This window comes from Meles meles, chromosome 7, assembly GCF_922984935.1.
Source record: "Meles meles chromosome 7, mMelMel3.1 paternal haplotype, whole genome shotgun sequence".
NCBI lineage: Eukaryota > Metazoa > Chordata > Mammalia > Carnivora > Mustelidae > Meles > Meles meles.
The window spans coordinates 125,080,072-125,102,065 of NC_060072.1; the positions used below are offsets into that span (position 1 = coordinate 125,080,072).

Below are 21,994 nucleotides of genomic sequence, written 5' to 3' on the forward strand. Positions count from 1 at the left end.
TTACAACAGGAATTTGGGACTGATAAGCAGCTGCTACCTTTTTACTTCACGGAGAAGACAGGAGGGAAAAAGCAGATAACAGAGATCAGTCTATGTGTGTGTGTGTGCGTACACCAAAAAAACCAGGAATGACAATCTCAGAATGAAAGCAAATCCTTCTCAAAATGGATAATTCACAACTTGATACCAATGTATTTTGACAGAGGGACCCAAGGAAGGAAAAAATTAAGGAAAGGAGGGCGGAGGGAGTCAAGACTTACGAAGGGAGGGGGGAAGAATTTTTAAAATTTCATATGCAGAAAAGCTAGATCTTTTTTATTTTACTGAATGACACTGACTTGGCACAAGTTTGCTGGATGGGGGATCAACGTTAAAAGGTACAAAAACAGGAGCGCCTGGGTGGCTCAGAGGGTTAAAGCCTCTGCCTTTGGCGCAGGTCATGATCCCAGGGTTCTGGGATCGAGCCCCACATCGGGCTCTCTGCTCAGTGGGGAGACTGTTTCCCCGCCTCTCTCTATGACTGCCTCTCTGCCTACTTGTGATCTCCGTCAAATAAATTTTTAAAATCTTAAAAAAAAAAAAAAGTACAAAACAGAGTGGAACTTACATGTCCAACCCACCCCAGCACTCTGTTTTATTCGGGGTCATTGCCAGAACTCCATCTCTCAGGGGACAAGAGAAGGAGCCCCAGACTCAGCGGCTCTGTCCGAGAGCCCAGCACCGAGCCCTGAGGAAGGGACGGGTGAAATAAAACTCCCTCCCAGCCTGCCCTGAAGCTTCTGAGCTCTAGGACAGCAGTTTCCACACACCAGGACCAGGACCCGCTGTAAGAAATAGGTTTCCCAGTGCAACCCAGTGCACACATGCATACACGTACGTAAACGTACGTGTCTCATTCTCTATGTGAGCGGTCACAAAACGATAATTACTCGGACTAAAAGTAATACACTCAGATCACTACATCTATTTTATGACCCATGGTCATAAAAAATACTTGAAAAAAAAAAAACTTCCCCTACAGGACATTTTGCCACTGCCGTTCCCAGCCATGGGGCCACAGTCGGCACCTCCCCTGAGGGCATGAACAGAGATGCCCTCTCACTCCACAGGGGCTGCCAACCCCGGTGAAACACGCCCTTTGTTTTTTGGTTTTTTGTTTTGTTTTTAAAGATTTATTTATTTGACCCAAGAGAGAAAGAGTGCAAAAGCGAGGAGAGAGGTGGAAAGAGAGGGAGAAGGAGGCTGCCTCCTAAATAGAGAGCCTGATGTGGGCCTCGATCCCAGAACCGTGGGATCTAGACCTGAGCCGAAGGCAGACACTTAACCAACTGAGCCACCCAAGCCCCCAACCCACGCCCTTTCATGGGCTGCTTCCCTCCGCTACTGCGGTTGGTTTTTGGGGGGCAGAGATGGGGAGGAAAAGGGAGGCTGGAAGGATGGAAGGAGCAACAGAAAAGAAAGAGCCATCACCGTACCTGGACTCCAAATTCTTCACTTAGGTTGGTGAACAGGTACTCATACCCATAAGCTGCTTTGCAGTTCAGCCACACGACATGGTACGGACTCCGAGTGATCCAGCCTCGAACCAGCTCTATTATTCCGCTCAGACACTCCTCCTGGGCAGGAATTTTCAAAGGCATTTAACACTTTTAAGAACATCACTCACCCTTTGCACTCCCAACAGTCATGTTATTAATGCCAATTAATTATGGGACGATTATGATCTGACATGTTATTCTAGAAACTTCCTACTAGAAATAGACAGCCACACCCAGGTTACCATGCCCACTTCTCCGGGGAGACTTACTCGACTAGGAATCTGATAAAATTTTGGATCACAGAAAGTAGTATCCAAGTATACACTCTGGATGTCTTTCACTCTAGGGAAAAAAACAAAAACAAAAACACAACAATAACAATTGGTGTCAACCATCTAATGTTAAATAAAATATACGTAAAGTTTAAATTTTCAGTAATCTTAGAGGGTGTTCATTGAATTTGGAATTTTTTTTATTAAATCAACTTTTTTGGGAAATGATTTCCACACAATAAATTACACAGATTCTATAAAGATGGTTGAGTGAATTTTGACAAGTTCACGTAACTACTGCCCCCAATCAACATACAGAATGTTACCATCAGCCCATTCCAAGAAGAAAACTTTGCTTTACTGTCATGAATATAACAAACTTCGATTTCTAATTGAAACAAAGGCTTATATTTGGGAGGAAAGGAGCAGTAAAACTTTTTAGATGATTCAGTCCCCTATTCAAGAATTACATGAAGTCTGGGGCACCTGGGGGTCTCAGTCAGTTAAATATCTGACTTCTGATTTCCGCTCAGGTTATCATCTCAGGGTCATCAGATGGAGCCCCACGTTGGGCTCTGCTGGGCGTGGAGTCTGTTTGGAATTCTCTCCTTCTCTCTCCCTCTGCCCTTTCCCCATTTCCCTGCTTATGCATACTCTCTCTCTTAAAAAAAAAAAAAAAGAAAGAAAAGAAAAGAAAAAGGAATTACATAAAGTTCAGTACCTGCCCCCAGAGTGCAGAAGCTCCATTCTAGCAGCTTCTCCCTTTGCCAATCTGAAGTCTCCCGTGTACAAGACTGTTCCATTATTGCCCTGAAATAAAAACCTGAGAAGGAAATAGATCTTGGTGACTTCTAAGTCTCATATAACATCCTCATAAAGCAAAAACATACTAAACTCACAGCAAACATTTCCTGCCAAACATAGCCACCTACAATACAATATTAGTGGGATTTTAATAGCTCTACACCATACCAGGCACTGAGCCGCCACCTTTTCTCGGGGGGCAGGGGGAGTAGATAACATTATGGACTATACTACTGCATTTCCAACAGACATCCCCTGCAATGTGTTAGCACTCTCCACTACTCATGGAGAGAAAAATCCATGGGACAGGAAAAGGCAAAGCCAACAGAGAAATGGCCACTGAAGACTTCCATTATAAGAAAGCCACATTTCCAACTTGATCTTCACCTCAATTCCCCAAGTTCAATTTGGAAACAAAGATTAAAGAAATTCCCATCTACACATTCAAGAAGTAATCTCCCCACACATATTATTTTCTAGACCCTAAACATTTATTTCTACAAACGCAACATATATCTATGTGTAAGAAAATGGCAAAATAGATGAGCCCCCTTACATAACTGATCCTGGACAATGACCAGCTGGTAAGAGAGTCACAACAACCTCTTCCTTCTAAAAAGAAAATAAAGAAAAAATAATAATAATAGAAGTTATCGTCAGGACCCAGCTCTCCTTAATCAAACAGATTCAGGTACTTCTCAAGAATGTGGTATGCCTTTCCTCATTTCCTCACGCACCAAATCCTGGAGATGCGTGAAATCCTCGCCCACAGAATGACAGTTAAATGCAGCGACAGTGTAACCCAGCAATTCCACTCTGAGCTATACACAAGAGAAACGAAAACGGACAACCGCATGAAAACCTGGGCATGAATGTCCACAGCGGCTCTGCTCATACTAGCCAAGAAGTAGAAACAGTCTAAATGTCACTCAACTGATGAACACGTGAACAGGACCCATACAGTGGAATGTTATTTGGGCCACAGCAAGAGATGAAATACCCACATCATACCATGACATGGATAAACCTTGACACCATTATGCAAAGTGAAAGAAGTGGCTCATAAAAGACCACATCCAGTACTATTCCATTGATAGGAAATGTCCAGAACAGGCCAGAACAGACTAGAGCAGCGGTTGCCATGGACTGGGGGACGGAGAAGTAGGGAATGACTGCTAATGGGTACATGGTTTCTTTGTGGGTGATGAAAATAATCGAAAAAGAACTGTGGTGGTGAATACACAACTCTGTGAATATATGAAAAACCACTGAATTGTACATTTTAAATGGAGTGAACTGTATGTTATATATCTCAATAAAGCTATTATTAAACTTAAAAAAAAAAGGCGGGGGGTGGAAAGGAAAAAACAAAAAAATGCCATCATCTGGCCCCAAGTCGCCATTCTACATGTACTGTCCTGGTATTAGGACACACCGACTCGCTACGTGAGAATGGCAATTCCTCCCAGAAGTCTAAGGTCATTCATTCCGATGGCCCCATTAGAGCAAGGGCCTGTGATTAGTTCTGGAGACACAACACACAGAGCTATGGCGCATGAGAATAAACCCAGGACCAGAGTGGGACGGCCAGACTCCGGTCAACAGGAGTTCAAGTCTTTCACCAATGTAAGTGGCAAGATGCGAGGCAATCGGGGGAGTCGAGTGCTCGCTAACTGCAAGCTAACTGAGGTCAGCACAGCATCTGGGAACCTTCAGGCTGTCCTTTTTTCCTCCTTTTTAACTCCCCTCAACCAGCTCTGAAGTCCTCCCTTGCTGAACAATTTGGTGAGGGCACATTCACAGGCTGATCTTCTCCACAAAGGAGAGGCGAAGTCAGCCCCTGCCTGATCCTGGCAAGATGATGGACACCCTTCGGAGTTCAACGTGTCGGCAGGGGCAGGTTTTAACCTGGCCATGGAACTAATCCTACCTAGATTTCCCAGACAGTAGGAAAATACTTCTGGCCCTAGGAAGAATTTGAGGTAAAAAATAAACAAATGAAAGGTAGGTCCATAATCTTGCTTATTAATAAGTCTTGCTTATTATTAAGCATTCACAACACAAAAGTACCTGCTTCTAAATTTAAGGGCAAAAAATATATTGGATCCACGTGGACACTGTTTCTTCCATAAGAAATGATTCAGAAAATAAGAAAATCACAAATACATGTATTTGCTACAAAAGCATTAAGCACCATATTATATCCTGAATATCGTAATAAACGTAATAAAAGTGACAATGACATCATACAGTAATATTAAAAACTGGAGTTCTCATCATTAGTAGGTAATATACTAAAAAAGAGCAATTCACGCAGAAGTCAAAGGCTACCTTGTAGACTACCATGTAGAAAAGAAATACAACACAAATACATACATATATATTTTCCCCCTACAAAGTCATCCAATTACTATAACTTTTATTTATGGTAAGAGCAGCATTCAAAATCACAGAGAAAAACAATCAGATTATTAAACAATAATTTTTAAAAATTATATTTAGTATTTACTTACCTCGCCTGATGCTTCATCAACTAAAGGTATCTGGGTAGGAGTTTCTATTTCAATGGATATCTATTAAAATAAGAGATCATATGTACCATCATACTCAGTGTTTTCAGTTTTCCATGGATTTACATGGCTCTGCCATCTCCAACACACACACAAAAAGACTTAGAAGTTACTAGGACTCTCCGAGTCATAATTTCGGACTCTGCAATACTAAATGTTTTAACAGCTTGATGACAGGATAGAGCTAACGTAGTGCCTTTTCTGTGGCTGATGTGGCAACGTGGGTTAAATGCCTCCTAAACTTACATAACCTTTGACATGGCAATTCTATTTCCATGAATTCAATTCTTCTCCTATCACTCCCCATTCCTGTCCTCCCACTGCCTACTCCCTCTGAACTTGAGCCTCGGTAACACACAAGGCCACGTGCTCTGCGTGCTTAGGCTTCTCGCTGCAGAACGCAGCCTGGATCTGTCCACGAGGTGCTGGCCTTGTTCAGATTCAGGCTGCCTCAAGGGGCTCCCAGGTGGCCTGGCCCATTTTACTATGATAGCAACTTGCATGAGGGGCATTCAGTATGTAGTTGATGAATCAGTGCACACAATTCATCTTTTCAGTCCACAGATGTCCTAAAACTTAGAGTAACTGAGATTCAGGTGTTAAAAATATCCTTGCATTCTGGGGGCGCCTGGGTGGTTTAGTTGGTTAAGCATCTGCCTTCGGCTCAAGTCATAATCTCCGGGTCCTAGGATTGAGCTCTGTGTCCAGCTCCCTGCTCAGTGGGGAGTCTGCTTCTCTCTGCACCCCCACAGTGCCCAACTCCTACTCTCTCTCTCAAATAAATAAATAAAATCTTAAAAATAAATGTATCCTTGCATTCCGGAGTAAACACACTGTACTGTGTTCACAACGCACTTTTTTGCTACTCTGAGATTCAGTTAGCTTAATCAGGCTGTTCACGTGTCATACATGAAACGGCTTCTCTCCTCCTTGCACTATCATTATCAATTCTGCCAACAAGGTCGAGCAGCTTCTCTTTACTATATCCCACAAAAACTCATCCAGCATGGGGATAATTTGTCCTTTAAACATTTGGCAAAATGCACCTATAAAACCATCTGGACCTGGGGCTTAATTGAAGAAGAGATCTTTGTAAGTTGTTTTAATTTCTTCAATGTTTACTTATTCAAGTTTTCCAGTTTTCTTGGCTCAATTTGGTATTTTCCTACTTACCCAGGTATCCACTTTGCCTACATTATCAAATATACTGTCAATAATTTTCAAAAAATGCACTACTATTAGTACTTACTTTCCTTTTATCATTCTGTATTTTTATACGCATCTTTTTTTTTTTTTTGACAGAGAGAGAGAGCACAAGTAGACAGGCAGAAAGAGAGAGAGAGAGAGAGAGAGGGAGAGAGAGAGAGAAGGAAGCAGGCTCCCTGCTGAGCAGAGAGCCTGATGCGGGACTCCATCCCAGGACCCTGAGATCATGACCTGAGCCGAAGGCAGAGGCTTAACCCACTGAGCCACCCAGGCACCCTATATGCATCTTTTTATTTTTTTTAATTTTTTTTTAAAGATTTATTTTTTTGACAGATAGAGATTACAAGTAGGCAGAGAGAGAGAGAGAGGAGGAAGCAGGCTCCCAGCCAAGCAGAGAGCCCGATGCGGGGCTTGATCCCAGGACCCTGGGATCATGACCTGAGCCGAATGCAGAGGCTTTAACCCGCTGAGCCACCCAGGCGCCCCTATATGCATCTTTTTAAAAAAGATTTTATTTATTCATTTGAGAGGGAGACTGAGAGAGAGAGACAGACAGACAGAGCATGAGCAGGGGGAGGGACAGAGGGAGAAGCCAACCCCCCCCCCCCCCCCCCCCCCGCTTAGCAGGGAGCCCAATGCAGGACTCGATCCCAGGACTCCAGGATCATGACCTGAGCTGAAGGCAGCTGCTCAACCAACTGAGCCACCCATCTCACCCATGGGCCCCTGCATCTTTTTTTAATCTTGGCAGAAATCTATTTCTGTTCCTCTAAAGATAAGCTTTTACTTTTGTTAATCTTGCCTTTTATTTTCTGTGGTAGTTGTTGGTCTCTGTATCGCTAACTTGTCCTTTTGCCTTAATTATTTCCTTCTTTCCCATATCCTTAGATTTGCTTTGTTGCTCCTTTCCCTTCGTACTGAGATGAAGACTCATTCCATGTAATTCTGGTCTTTGTTTTCTAAGAAATGTACTCAATGCTGTCAATTTCCCTTCAAGCGCTAATTTAGCTGTGTTACACATATTTTGACATGTCGTGTTCTCACTGTCCATCAATTCTAAGTATCACATGCTTTTCTTTACAATTTCCTCTTTAACCTAATGGTTGCTTATTATTTCAGTTCCCATGTGTGGGATGATTTTAGCTCTCCTTTTATTTGACTTTATTTTTTATTATGACTTTTATTTATGACTTCAGCAACACCACATTGTACTCAGAGAACAGACCAGTAGGATTTCCTACTTTTGTGACACAGCACATGATCAATTGTTGAAAATGTTTCCTGTATACCAAAGATCTTGCTTTCCCTTTGGGTGCCTCAGATTGCTATTAGTTCACATTTATTAATCAAGCCCTTCAAATCTATCTTATTTCCTGCTTCCTTCCTCTTTCAGTTTTGTTTTTTGGTTTTTTTTAATTTTATTTGCGAGAGACAGGGAGAATGAGAGAAGCAGATTCCCCGCTGAGGAGGGAGCCTGTTGTGGGGACCGATCCCAGGACCCCGGGATCACAACCTGAGCTGAAGGCAGACACTTAAGTGACTGTGCCACCTGCGTGTCCCTCTCTTTCAGCTTCTGTGAGTGGTGTGTGAAGCGCTCCAGCTACAAGCGCTGAGTGTCCTAGCTGCTCTTAGACTGAGAGGCGGCCTCGTACTCCATCAACTTCGCTGCGCTGCAACCGTCCCAGAGGTCCCCTCCACGCACACCTCCAGGTTGGCACTGGCCACAGGAAACCGCTGTGCGAGATCTGGAAGGCCAAAGTGAACCGGCAGCCAGAAGGCCTACCAGCTCAGGTACGAGCGCCTGCTGGCTCAGCTGGCAGACAGGACAGGACTGCAGTGCCCCCACCTTCGGCTGCGCATCCTCCTTCAGCTTCTCGAAGGCCTGGGCCAGGAGTGTGGAACTCAGTAGCACCAGGGGGCTGCAGCATTAGCCAGGGTGGGGAGAGTGCGAGACAGGGGTTCCAGGTTTCCCTGTGGGTTCCAGCTCATCTCTGCCCTTCTCCGCTTCTCTCTCCACTCGGCTTCCTGCCGCTGACCTACAGGTCCGTGGCAACCTCAGGCCTAATATCAGGCCGAGGTTACAGTCTTGGTGTTGGGCCACTCTGTGGAGTGGGGATGGACCCCACCCCAACTACGGGCAGAGGTCGAGCCGGAATGTGCCACACGTGCACCAACAGGGTGTGAAAACACTGTTTTTCTCACACTGTGGGAGGTTCCGCAGAGAGGAGAGCAGAGCCCCAGCTGGGAGGAAGTGGCTCTTCCCCCCACCCCGGAGACAGGAGCAGTGAGTGGCCCTGGTTTTTATTGTGGTTGGGGGGGGGGGGTTGTGCCTGGGCTCCCATGGTTCGAACTTCACATCAGTGCCAAGGGAGGGGGTGGGCTTTTTTTTTTTTTAAGATTTTTTATTGATTTGACAGAGAAAGAGAGGGTGGGGAGCGGCAGGCAGAGGGAGAGGGAGAAGCAGTCTCCCTCCTGTCAGGGAGCCCGATGTGGGACTTGATCCTGAACCCTGGGACCATGACCTGAGCCAAAGGCAGATGCTTAACTGACTGAACCACCCAGGGGCCCCAAGGATTTTTTTTTTTTTTTTTTTAATCAGCCTGCCCAAATGTGGGGCAGAAGTGGAAAAACGATGTGAGAGCTGAAAGCTGGCAGCAGGCAAACATCAAACAAACTCTGACACTTGTTCGGCCTTCTCTGCCAGCTCCCACAATGACTTAAGGTTTAAACCATAGAGTGCACCCTAACTGTATTTCCCCAGGCTTCTCTTTCTCTGGTCAAGCACTGGGGGATCAGTGAGGACTTTATCCAGTTTGTCAATTGCATGTTTGTCTATGGCACATTAAGTTCAAATCTTCTTGATCCATCCCTCCTTCTGACAATAAATAACATCCTCTTGGAAACAAGATCTCTTTTTACCTTCAATTCTATTTTGTATGACAAAAAAAACGGCCACTCTGGATTTTTTAGCTTCTAATTATTTAGTACACCTTTTCCTTTTTTTTGTTTTTTTAACTCTATTTCAACTTGCATTTATCCTTTTGTTTTATCTAAACCTCTTGTAGACTAAGACTGTTGGAACTTTCCTTTTTTTTCCCTTAACCTAAACTGAGAAAATCATTAGTTAGAAAATTAACTAGTAATTACTGTTATAATAGGACTTTTCCTGGCATCTTTACATTTTCCATATACCATTCCTTTGTTTCTGCCTTCACTATTTCCATTGGAAAAGATCCATTTCATTCTGTCAGATTCAAAGTTGTCCACTCTATTTTTACTCCACTTGTTATCCCTTTATCATAACCCATAAGACGTGCTCATTTTTCCTAACTATGTCATGACCTAAGTAATAGGATTTGTCACTTGTGTTAAACATTTCACACTCTGCAGTATTAAAATGCAACTTAGCAGCTTTGCACAGTGGTAGTATCGTAGCCAATGAGGTTTATCCAAGGTGCGATTATTGCTAATTAAAATGCAATTTAGCAAGAGTTAATGAAATTAAACCAACAAAACTAAGACCTGAGATCAAGCCACTGATGGATAAGAAATACAAATCTGCAACAACAAAATGTTGGCCTCTTCTAAACTGAGGAATTACAAAGACTAAACATCAATACTGCAATTAATGTGGATAAACACAGTGTAGGACTAACTGGGCTTTGAATAATCCCAATGCTTTGTTTAATCGACCTCGAAAAATATTTCCCCTTGAGGTAAAGAATTAGTGTCATAAAAAAATAAAACTTACGATTCGTTTCTCCCAAAATCTGTACTTCGGGCTAGTTAACAACAACTCTTTAGTAACAGGCGAACAGTATAAGCAAACCTTCAGGCTGAAAGAAGAAATTTAGAAAAGCTGGGTCAGTATAATCCACAGTGAGCCATCTGGGTGACCAGAAAAATACATTTCATCACGTATCAGTTATCTCAAATCATTCAGACACTGAGCTGGCTCAACAAGTGTCAGAACAGGTCCCCACATGCCACCACCTGTAACTATCTAAGTTCCGTCAAGACCGAAGTGGGGGAGGGGGCACCTGGCTGGCTCAGTCGGTAGAGTGTGCGACTCTGAATCTTGGGGCTGTAAGTTAGAAGCCCACATTTGGAGCAGAGATTACTTAAAATAAATTTATTTTTAAAGATGTATTTATTTATTTTATTTTGAGAGAAAAAATTTATTTTGAGAAAAAGAGAAAAGGGAAGAGCGAAAGAGAGGGAGAGAATCTCAAGCCGACTCCCCACTGAGCGTGGAGCCCACATGGGGGCTTGATCCCACAACCGTGGAATCATGATCCTGGGATCATGACATGAGCTGAAATCAAGAGCCAGCTGCTTAACAGACTGCACCACCCAGGAGCCCCCCTTAAAAATAAAATAAAATTAAAAAAAAAAAAAAAAAGAGTGCAGAGGGACAACAGGGAAGAAGCAGAAGAAGAGAACATACCGTGCCCTCTGACTTCCTCAAAAGGGGGTCCCCCATCACATCTTTGTACCTGACCAGATATGTCTGGAATGATTCTACCACATGAAGCTACCTCTCAAGAAGGGAAAGGGGTGGGGATGCTTTCGAATTTTTAAATTCGAAAACAAAGCTTAGAGTTAAGAATATAGTCTGCGGTGGACTGTATTTTCCAAAGATGGCCAAACTAACCACACATGCTCTGTTTACAGATGGATAAGGAAATCCTTCCACTGACAGAGGGGTCTATTTTAAGCTCCCCCCCTTCAGCCTGTCTTTGTGACTGCCTCAGCCAACAGAACGTGACGGAGGGAGGTCTCAGGACTGTGGAGGCTACGTCTCCTGGGCAACATGGCTCCCTGCTAGCTCTCCCTTCGGACATACACTTTTTAAGCCCTGAGTCTCCATTTAAGAAGTTCAGCTACCTTGAAATCACCATGCTGAAGAGTTTTCTAGCAACAGAGTTGCCCAAAAACCCCAGCTGCCTGATTCCTCTCAGCCTCGGTGTCAAACACTGAAGGATGGGCCCCCAGATAATGGCAGTCCCCCTAGGACACCCAGCCAGGCAGAAACCAGCACCCCCGACTGTGCTCTGTCAGTGTTCCCAACCCACAGAAACTGAGAAAGAACATAAGATTAGTGGGTTAAAGTCACTAAGTTTGGGGGTAATTTGTTACGCAGCAATAGATAACTAATATATGGGCTCAAAAATCAGACAGACCTGGTTGAAATCCTGGTCCTGCCACTTACTGGCTGCGTGACCTTGGGCAACTAATATAACCTCTCTGGTTCCTCAGTTTCCTCATCTGCAAAATAGAAATAATAATGGTATCTATTCAAAAGTTATCAAGAGGATCTAATGAGGATCTTGGCTCCAAGAAGACAGGGATTTTCATCTGTGTTGTTACTAGTATATCTTCAACGTCCAGCACAATGCCTGCCTTGTCACAGGCTCTCAAAGAAACTGTCAAACTAATCAACACATAGTGCCTGGCATTTATATAAGTACTCAGTGAATACAGGCAACCGTTCATCATGAACACAGACTCGTGATAGCACTTTGCAGAGAGGACTGGCATTCACCGGGTCAAAAGTTAAAGAGTCAGTAGGCCCCTTTCCAATACATAGCTTGGGGATTTGGAACTGACATTTAGGCAAAAGCGGGCTGTAGGAAAAGAATGCAGTAGTTTGGCTTGGAGATCCAAAAATATTATGACTGTCTTCGCGAGAGAACTACACACACAGGGAGAAAAGAAAACAAACACACTACTGCTACCCCCAACAGCACGATGAATCATACAATTAGAATGTCAAGTGACAGAAAACAACTAGAAGGGTCTATTCGGTATGATTCTACTTATACAAAGTTCAAAACCAGCCAAGGTTAAACCATGACGACAGAAAGAATACACGATGCCTCTGAGACGAGGACTGACTGGGAGGAGGAATGGAGCTCTGTTCTAGGACACGGGCCCTATTCTATTTCTCGATCTGGGTGGAAGCTTCATAGATGTGCTCACCTACAAAAGCTCATCTGACGGTGTCCCCTTACGATGTATGTACTTCCCTGTGTAGCAGTCACAGCTCAATTAAAATGTTTACTTAAAAAAACACACAAATAAGGAGCAAAATAAATTACCTGCACTCCAGCCTTCTTTTCAAGGTAGGGGCTCTTAATCCTTTCATGTGATCTAAAAACAAAAGAATCATAAATTATAAGCACATTTTTTTTTGGAGAGGATTTCTTAGGGCAAGCAAATGGTTGTCTGTTCTTTTCAAGCTTTCTTTTAAGAGAAAGTATATGAGAGGTTCACTTTTTTTTTTTTTTAAGATTTCTTTTATTTGAGAAAGCGAGCACGCAAACTCATGCGTGAGTGGGAGGGCGGGGGAAGGGGGGAGGAGAGAATGTTTTTTTTTAAACCTGGAGTGTGGTTACTATATATATATTTTTTAACATATAATGTAGTGTTTCCCCAGGGGTACATGTCTGTGAATCATCCGGCTTACACATTTCACAGCACTCACCATCGCACATACCCTCCCCAATGTCCATAACCCAACCACTCCATCCCTCTCACCCAGCTCCACTCCAGCAACCCTCATTTTGTTTCATGAGATTAAGTCTCTTACGATTTGTCTCCCTCATGATCCCATCTTGTTTCATTTTATCCCCTCCCTACCCCTCATGACCTCCCGCCCTGCACCTCAAATTCCTTATATTAGAGAGACCATATAATTGCCTTTCTCCGATTGACTTATTTCGCTCAGCATAATAACCTCCAGTTCCATCCACGTCATTGCAAATGGGAAGATTTCGGTTTTCTGATGGCTGCATGTTATTCCGTTGTATATATATACCACAGCTTCTTTATCCGTTCATCTGTTGATGGACCTCTAGGTTCTTTCCATAGTTTGGCTATTGTGGACATTGCTACTATAAACATTCGGGTACACGTGCCACTTCAGATCACTACATTTCCATCTTTATGGTAAATACCCAGTGGTGCTGGGTCATACGGTAGTTCTATTTTCAACTTTATGAGGAACCTCCATGCTGTTTTCCAGAGTGGCTGCACCAGCTTGCATTCCCACCAACAGTGTAGGAGGGTTCCCCTTTCTCCACATCCTCTCCAACATCTGTCATTTTCTGACTTGTTAATTTTAGCCATTCTGACTGGTGTGAGGTGGTGTCTCATTGTGGTTTCGATTTCTATTTCCCTGATGCTGAGTGATGTGGAGCACTTTTTCATGTGTCTGTTGGCCATCTGGATGTCTTCTTTGCAGAAATGTCTGTTCATGTCCTCTGCCCATTTCTTGATTGGATTATTTGTTCTTTGGGTATTGAGTTTGAAAAGTTCTTTATAGATTTTGGATACTAACCCTTTATCAGATATGTCATTTTCAAATATCTTCTCCCATTCTGTCAATCATCTTTTGGTTTGTTGACTGTTTCCTCTGCTATGCAAAAAGCTTTTGATCTTGATGAAGTCCCAATAGTTCATTTTTGCCCTTGGTCCCCTTGCCTTTGGCGATGTTTCTAGGAAGAAACTGCTGCAGCAGAGGTCGAACAGGTTACTACCTGTGTTCTCAAGGATTTTGATGGATTCCTGTCTCAAATTGAGGTCTTTCGTCCATTTTGAGTCTATTTTTGTATGTGGTGTAAGGAAATTGTCCAGTTTTATTCTTCTGCATGTGGCTGTCCAATTTTCCCAGCACCATTTGTTGAAGAGACTGTCTCTTTTCCATTGGACATTCTTTCCTGCTTTATCAAAGATTAGTTGACCATAGAGTTGAGGATCTATTTCTGGGCTCTCTATTCTGTTCCATTGATCTATGTGTCTGTTTTTGTGCCAGCACCATACTGCCTTGATGATGACAGCTTTGTAATAGAGCTTTAAGTCTGGAATTGTGATGCTGCCAACTTTGGGTTTCTTTTTCAACATTCCTCTGGCTATTTGGGGTCTTTTCTGGTTCCATACAAATTTTAGGATTATTTGTTCCATTTCTTTGGGGGGAAAAAGGTGATATTTTGATAGGGATTGCACTAAATGTGTAAATTGCTTTAGGTAGCATAGACATTTTCACAATATTTGTTCTTCCAATCCACAAGCATGGAATGTTTTTCCATTTCTTTCTGTCTTCCTCAATTTCTTTCATGAGTACTTTTATAGTCTTCTGAATTTGCCTCTTTGGTTAGGTTTATTCCTAGGTATCTTATAGTTTTTGGTGCAATTGTAAATGGGATCAACTCCTTAATTTCTCTTTCCTATGTCTTGCTGTTGGTGTATAGAAATGCAACTGATTTCTGTGCATTGATTTTATATCCTGACACTTTACTGAATTCCTGTATGAGTTCTAGCAGTTTTGGAGTGGAGTCCTTTGGGTTTTCCACATAAAGTTTGACTTCTTCTTTGTCGATTCGGATGCCTTTTATTTATTTTTATTGTCTGATTGCCGAGGCTAGGACTTCCAGTACTATGTTGAATAGCAGTGGTGATAATGGACAGCTCTGCCATGTTCCTGACTTTAGCGGAAAAGCTCTCAGTTTTCCCCATTGAGAATGATATTTGCTGTAAGTTTTTCATAGATGGCTTTGATGATATTGAGGTATGTGCCCTCTATCCCTACAGTGTGAAGAGTTTTGATCAAGAAAGGATGCTGTACTTTGTCAAATGCTTTTTTAGCATCTATTGAGAGTATCATATGGTTCTTGTTCTTTCTTTCATTAATATATTGTATCACACTGATTGATTTACGGATGTTGAACCAACCTTGCAGCCCTGGAATAAATCCCACTTGGTCGTGGTGAATAATCCTTTTAATGTACTGTTGAATCCTATTGGCTAGTATTTTGGTGAGAATTTTTGCATCCGTGTGGGAGGAGAGAATCTTGAAGCGGACTCCCCACTGAGCAGGGACTCCCATACTGGGCTGGATACTATGACCCCGAGATCATGACCTGAGCCAAAACCGAGAGTTTGATGCTCGAGCAACTGAGCCCCCAGGTGCCCCAAGAGGTTCACCTTTATAAGAGAACTGATTCGTATGGGCTACTGACTCTTCTGCAGGTGGCAAATGCAGCTGCAAACAGGGCAGGAACCACAGCAAGCTGATCATCTCTGGCCATCATTTACAAGAACAATCCCCTCCATCTTAGAACAGACTATAAATCACTCTGAGTAACCACAGAAGAATGAGTGACCAGACTCTCACTTCAGAACTGCTTCCAGCACTTTCTTTCATGTTCTTCCTTCATTTTAATCCAACCAAACTTTGTGCCCACTTTATGTGACCCATCCAGTTCCAGGCACTGAAGTGAGTCCATCTGGAACTTGTTTAGGCTTAGGTAAGCATGAAAAGAGTTTCATTCTCTTCTCAGCCTACTGTGACTGCTGGGTAGAAAGATGCGTCCTTTCTACCCACACAGGTCCGCTTCGCAGCCCTCCAAAGCAACACATACAGAAAGACAGCCTTTAAACATTGTCATTCTAATACATTCTGAATCTCCAGCATGGGAAGGACTAGATAGCAATGACCACAAATCCTAATTATTCAAATTACCACCCAAAACACACACACACACACACACACACACACACACACACTCAACACAATCACCTGTGCTGATCCTTAACCCCAGAGAAAACAAAGCAGTCGCCACACCCCCCACAGCAGACCTTGACTGGACTTGTGCCTGCTCCCTCGGTGGGTGAATCCCCTCAGATCATTCCTGGTCCTGGCTTTTAGGGCCTCTGGTGGCATCGGTTAGAATTTCCAAAGAATTTGTGCCACGGCAAAAGAGAGGCTGAATCAGGACTCGGTTCCATACTCCCAAACTAAATCAGCAGGCAGCCCTCTGCGGCTGCTTTAGTCAAGACAGTCCAGGACCGGCCCTGGACCACCACAGACCCCTCTAAGGCTGCCAACAAGAGAACCTGGGCCAGTTTACTCGGTGCTGCAAGGACTGTACCCAGAGTCTCCTTTCCAGAGCCTTTTTGCTTTGCCTAACCAAATTAAATCATTGGAAATTGTCCCCTAATGGGGTCTTCTCCAACCCTGGGCTACTCTATCAGGCCACGGGTCCCCTCTTGACCGCCAGACCTTACTGATGCTTAGCAAAGCCTGCCCTGAGCATACGACTGGGTTTCAGATGGCCCATAAGCAGGACTGAGTGGGCCATGGAATGAGACATTCTATCAAAATGTGATTTTTTTTCTACCAAAAGAGGCAACAAATTTTGTCAGATATCCTGTATCAGTCTGTTCAGAATGACACAAAATACCACAGACAAGGTGGCTTAAACCATAAAACTTCTTACAGTTCTGGAGGCTAAATTCCAAGCTCAAGGAGCCAGGGTTGGTTTCTGGTGAGACTTCCCCTCCTGGCTTGCAGATGGCCCTTCAGTGTGTGTGGAAAGAGTGCAATCTCTATTCCTCTTTTCATAAGGCCATCAATCCTAATGAGTTAGGATCCCGCTCATTTAAATTTTAACTGCCTCGTAAAAACCCAGTCACCAAATCCAGTCACATGGGGGTTTCAGCTTCAACATATGAAGGGGATGGGGGCAGCACAATTCAGTCCACAGCACATCAAAGAAATCGGTTTCTGAAAAAGGTTAAAAACTATCAGTAAGCAATGTGGGAAATTTCCAAAAGCAGAAGCTGAGTTCTTGCCCTTGATGAGATTATTTTCAGGCTGAGTAAACAGACTCACAGGTCATTAGAGAACAGAAACAGTGATTATAAACTGCTCAATAACAGGGAGTCAGTTTTTTGCTTAATGTACAAACAGATGATCATGGTTTCAGATTCCGTTAGATGGATTCCTTCTCCAAACTCGCTACTGGTAAACATCAAGGGCGAGCCCCTGCTCCACACGTCAATCATGGCTAAGCACATTCTGAGTTCAGAAACTCCAGTAACTGCTCAAGACAAAAGGTGAAACAGAGGTATCCCCACCCAGCAGGGGATTCACAATGAAAAACACACCAAATCCAAAAACGTTATTCTGGAGAATAAGTAGAAAGACCCTCAAAGAGGCTCACAGTGCTATTTTACAAATCAAGAGACGAAATTCAGATTTTCCGCATTGACGAGAGAAAATTCGTAGACTAGAGCAAGAAAGCAGAGGCACTTCCCAAAAGCGCGAACGCAGGCATACTAGGTGATACATACACGGCCAACGGTTGCAAAATGAGGGCTCCTCCAACTCTGGAGATCCGTTAGAATGTTTTAGAGACTCTCCCGCCTCACTTGGAGTCTCTAACCTCCAGGCCTTATCATTAGGGCCTAATCCCTAACCGTGTGCAGCTGTGAAATTTTAGTATCCTGATTACTTCATCTTAAACGAAACTTTTATACTGGAGGCGGGCAGAACACCTCAAAGAAGGAGGAGCTTGCACTACAGGAGCTTTCGGACACGAGGTCTGAGCGTGTGTGCGGGCGCTTGCTTGATAATAAATATTGGGGGGCGGGTAGGGCGGGATATCATCTAAAACTTGTTTTCTTTATAACATGGAAGCGAAGATGTAAAGGAAGAAGTAAGAAAGAATCCTCGCTGACCTCTGACTCTGCGCTGCTAGGAGAGCTACCAAAAGAACCCAAGTGTTATCCCTGGTCAAACGGGCCCGGGGGGTGGGGGGGCTGCCCAAGTTTCGGTTCTGTCCCGTCGTACAGATGAAGAAATAAAGCCTCAGAGAGGCCGAAGAGCCAGGCTGGGACAAGGTGCATCTGCTGGTCTGGGCCCCCGCCTCCCGGAGCCTGCACTCTGCTGCTCGAGCTCCCCCCGCACCCCGAGCGGCTTCCCCGCGGGGCCAGAACCCAGGCAGCCTGCGTCCCCGGGGCGGGCGGCGCTCCGCTCTCACTCACCCTTGTGGCAGTGGGACAGGAAGTAGGCGCGGGCTTTCAAGTTCTCCCTGTCGAAGCGGTCTATGGAGATGGTTGGGTACTCGGCCATCTGCCCCTTGAAGGAACTCATAGCGCCAGCGCAGCCCGGCGGACCCGACCCCACGCCGCCTGCGGAAGCTGAGGTTTTCCTCGCCGGGCCGCCACTTCCGGGAACCTGCCGCCGCCGCCGCGCCATTGGCCCGCCGGATGCAGCCACGTCCAATCAGAGGAGCCCTGCGCCGGCGGGGCGGTGCCGAGGAACTTCAGTGGAGAGTCCACTGCCCGCGAGTCGCGTGGTTGATTGTTCGAGTGGCGGGATGCTGGGCTGGGGCAGCTGGCTGGGATTTAGGATGTGGCGCGACGAGGGTGCCTCCTGCTGGAAACTTTAACTCAACACGAATGACCTTCCTGGTGCAGTGTGTCCGTGTCTGTGCAGGAACGGTATCGCGAAAGGAAACTGAACACCCGTAGCAGGCGCTCTACCCAAGGATGCCAAGAAGCGAAGGGCGATGCAAGGCTTCGCTTTGAAATCAGACTTCGTTCCACCTCCTGCTTTTCTACTGAGAGCCTGAAAGCGGAGCTCAGTTTCCCTTTTTTTACTTTTCTTCCCCGTTTCTACCTGAGGGAGGTAACCATCAGGATTGTATGAGAAAAAAAAATTGTATGTGACTCCTGGTAGATTCGATAACTGTTAGTTCCCGCTTCCCTTTATTTATTCATTTATTTATTTTAAAAGATTTTAATTTATTTATTTGACAGAGAGAGAGAGCACAAGCAGGGAAGCAGCAGGCTGAGGGAGAAGCAGGCTCCCAGCTGAGCAAGGAGCCCTATAGGGACTCGATCCCACTGAATGGATCCCTTCCTATCAAGTCTCCTCAAACACCACAATATTAATAATCAGAAACAACTCAAACACTCTTAAGGTGTTGTTTTGTGTATTACATTATAATAGGCCTTGCAGTTTATTACATATATGACTAAGATGTGCCTTCAGGTAGGTTTTTCAACCCATTTGGGACAGCACATTTGCAGAATATGGCAAACAAATGCTTCCACAAAGACACGAATTAATGCGGGGGGGGGAGGGGAATACAAGAACAACGACTTTTATGCAGTGGAATCAAGAGTCAGAGTGCCACCCTCACAGAACATCAGCATTTTCCTGCAGCCATGGTACTCGGAGTTCTATTCAAATAGAGATTTCTCAAAGGTGAAGAAAAAGAAAGGGAGGAAGACAAGGTAGAGTGGGAGCAGTATAGACATCATAATCATTTGAGTAAAGCATTCTGTTAGTATACTATTGCCAACACCTTTGATTCAGTATAAGATGGTTTGTCTTAGAATAAAGGAGGACTAAGCTGTGTATATCTAAAAACAAATTCTGCAGTGAGACTGGGATCTGGAGAATCTGGTGTGTCTACCTCTGACAGGATGTGGAACTCCTGGCAAGGCAGGTGAAGATAATAGTCATATGCTTATCTAACCACTTATTTATTCTCTCTTCTTTCCGCAATGGGTACAGTACGACAGAGTAAAGGGAAAGAGGATAAAGGGGAACAGATAGGTCAGAAAACAGCGAAGGTGGGTAAGTAGAGCCACAGACACACACAAACCATTAGAAAACATGAGCCAATTATTTGGCTCTTCTAGAAGAAGCCATAATCACTAGCCTTACACATCCTCAAGACACAAATATAACAGATTTTCAGAAGTCCAATTTTCTGATTACTGAGTCCCAACAGAAATTCCTCCTGTGGCTGCTAGTAAAGAAAACTGAAATGTAGTCAACCACATCAGCTATGTTCCACTTCCTCATCCCACATCGGGAATCTTTCTGCAAGTCCAAGCTCTTCAGACTTCTAAGTCCTTGATATGTTCTGCCTCAAAGGGACTGAAAACTGCTACCAAGTGCATGTTACATACCAAAAAATTCGTTATTGAGGTAGGTATAAGTCTGTTCGGAAATAACTACAGGATCTATTTTTCTTCACTTATAAACTGTTGTCAATCTAAATTAACTTACGTTATAAATTTCCTATATTCTATGCTATTCCTTCAGAATAACAGACATAAAATGTCATACGAGGAAGCATACAAGGAGATAATGTATGTTTTTTTTAAAGCGTATCTGTGTCCTAGGGCTGCTGTAACAAGCACCACAGACTGGGTGTGACTTCCCCAACAGAAATTTCATTGCCTCAGAGTTCTGGAAGCTGGAAATCCGAGATCATACTCTATGATTCCACTTATATAAAATTATGAAAAATGTGAACTGATCCAAAGCAACAGAAAGCAAATCAATAGTTTGCTGGGGGCACAGGAAACAAGTTCATTAACTTGATTGTGGTGATGATTTCACAGGTGTATGCATATATCAAACTTATCGAATTATAGGCTGTTAAATATGTGCTAGTTATTGCATTTCAATTATCACTCAATGGATTTGTTTTCAAAATGTTTGGAGAGTGTATGGGAGAAGGGAGACAAACTGAACAAGATTGGCAAGGATCTCCCTTCTCTAGAGGAGTTAAGAAGACACTGCATGGCTAACTCACATAACAGAAGGTGGCTTTGAAAAAATCACAATAGATGTTTATTTTGCATTAGTTTCATGCATGTCTTCACCACCCATATCTCTTCTTCACACCTCCTACTCTCAACCCTCTGATTGATTAAAGTGTTATTATTCAACTAAGAAAAACTAACTAACTAAAGTCTAACCAAAGCCCCAGACAATGGTAAGTGTTCAATAAATATTAGCTCTTATTATTATTTACTGGGCATCCACTAAGTGCCAAACACTGTGCTTGAACCCGTTTGTACATAAAGGAGTCAGCCTTGGCATGAGACCTTACAGTCTGGCAGAAGTAGAAACTCGTGGAAATAAATGCAAGAAGTTTTACAGGGCGTTATTGGAAACCTGCTAAGAATGCAGCGCAAGGACTGAGCAAAAGAGCTCAATTCTGCAAGGAGAAAGAAAAACATAGCAGAGAAGGTAAACTCAAGTTCAGCTTCTGAGCACAGGAATAACTGACGTCCCTGGAATGGGCTTTTATTCAGTCTGCACACTGCAAATATTTCCTTTTAACCAAAGCACTTGGGTCAAAGGGATGAAATAATAGGGACTTATCAGGGGAAGTCAAGGTTAAACTAGCTAAGGGACCAGACCACGAGGGCCTTATACACCAAGTCAAATAGTTCAAACTTTAACTTCAGCAACAGCGAGAAGCCTGGATGGTTTGAAACAAGAGAATGACAAGTGAATCAGAAGAGTGTTTCTCAACAACGTGTGGGCCCTGGGAGAGCACCTGTTAAAAATCCAAGATCTCTACCGCAGCCTAGACCTACTGAATCAGAACTCTCCAGCAGTCTCTTTTAACACACTCTCCAGGGGACTCTGATTGATGCTTAAGTTGTCAAGCCACTGGATTTAAGTTTGAAAGATCACTCAGGCAATCTGGGGCAGGACGTCTGGATCGGAAGCTGCCACAATACTCCAAAAAATGTGATGGTGTGGATTCACTTATTCACTCAACAAATCATCCCTGACCATCTACTCTGTGCCACACACTATTCTAGACACTAAAGATACAGCATCAAGCAAAGCAAAGTAAACCCCTTGTGACAATGAAGTGTACATTCTACTGGAAATCAGGTCTATCGTTCATATAGTTCTAGGTGCTCTCCTAAATGGTTTACATTTGTTAATTCATCCTCACAACTGCCCCAGCAGATAGGTACACTTTTTGTCTTTACA

The 21,994-nt window shown here is 43.7% G+C and overlaps 1 protein-coding gene and 1 pseudogene across 2 annotated transcripts in view; one reads left to right on the plus strand and one right to left on the minus strand.

The window, feature by feature from the left end:
* DCLRE1C (DNA cross-link repair 1C) overlaps window positions 1-18,381 on the minus strand; it is a 40,353-nt gene extending 21,972 nt beyond the window's left edge. Inside the window, exons 1-9 of one of the 2 annotated variants that reach the window (XM_046012171.1) lie at window positions 18,220-18,305; window positions 12,492-12,543; window positions 11,574-11,658; window positions 10,142-10,226; window positions 5,128-5,187; window positions 3,171-3,226; window positions 2,532-2,633; window positions 1,808-1,880; window positions 1,476-1,616 (exon numbers count right to left, since the gene is read on the minus strand). In XM_046012171.1, the coding sequence (XP_045868127.1) occupies window positions 1,476-1,616; window positions 1,808-1,880; window positions 2,532-2,633; window positions 3,171-3,172 (318 nt within the window). In that variant the 5' untranslated portion in view covers window positions 3,173-3,226; window positions 5,128-5,187; window positions 10,142-10,226; ... (1 more) ...; window positions 12,492-12,543; window positions 18,220-18,305. Of the gene's footprint in view, window positions 1-1,475; window positions 1,617-1,807; window positions 1,881-2,531; window positions 2,634-3,170; window positions 3,227-5,127; window positions 5,188-10,141; window positions 10,227-11,573; window positions 11,659-12,491; window positions 12,544-18,219 lie in introns of both variants that reach the window. The other variant, XM_046012170.1, reaches the window with a different exon arrangement.
* LOC123947748 lies at window positions 9,800-9,892 on the plus strand (annotated as a pseudogene).
* Window positions 18,382-21,994: the final 3,613 nt, after the last annotated feature.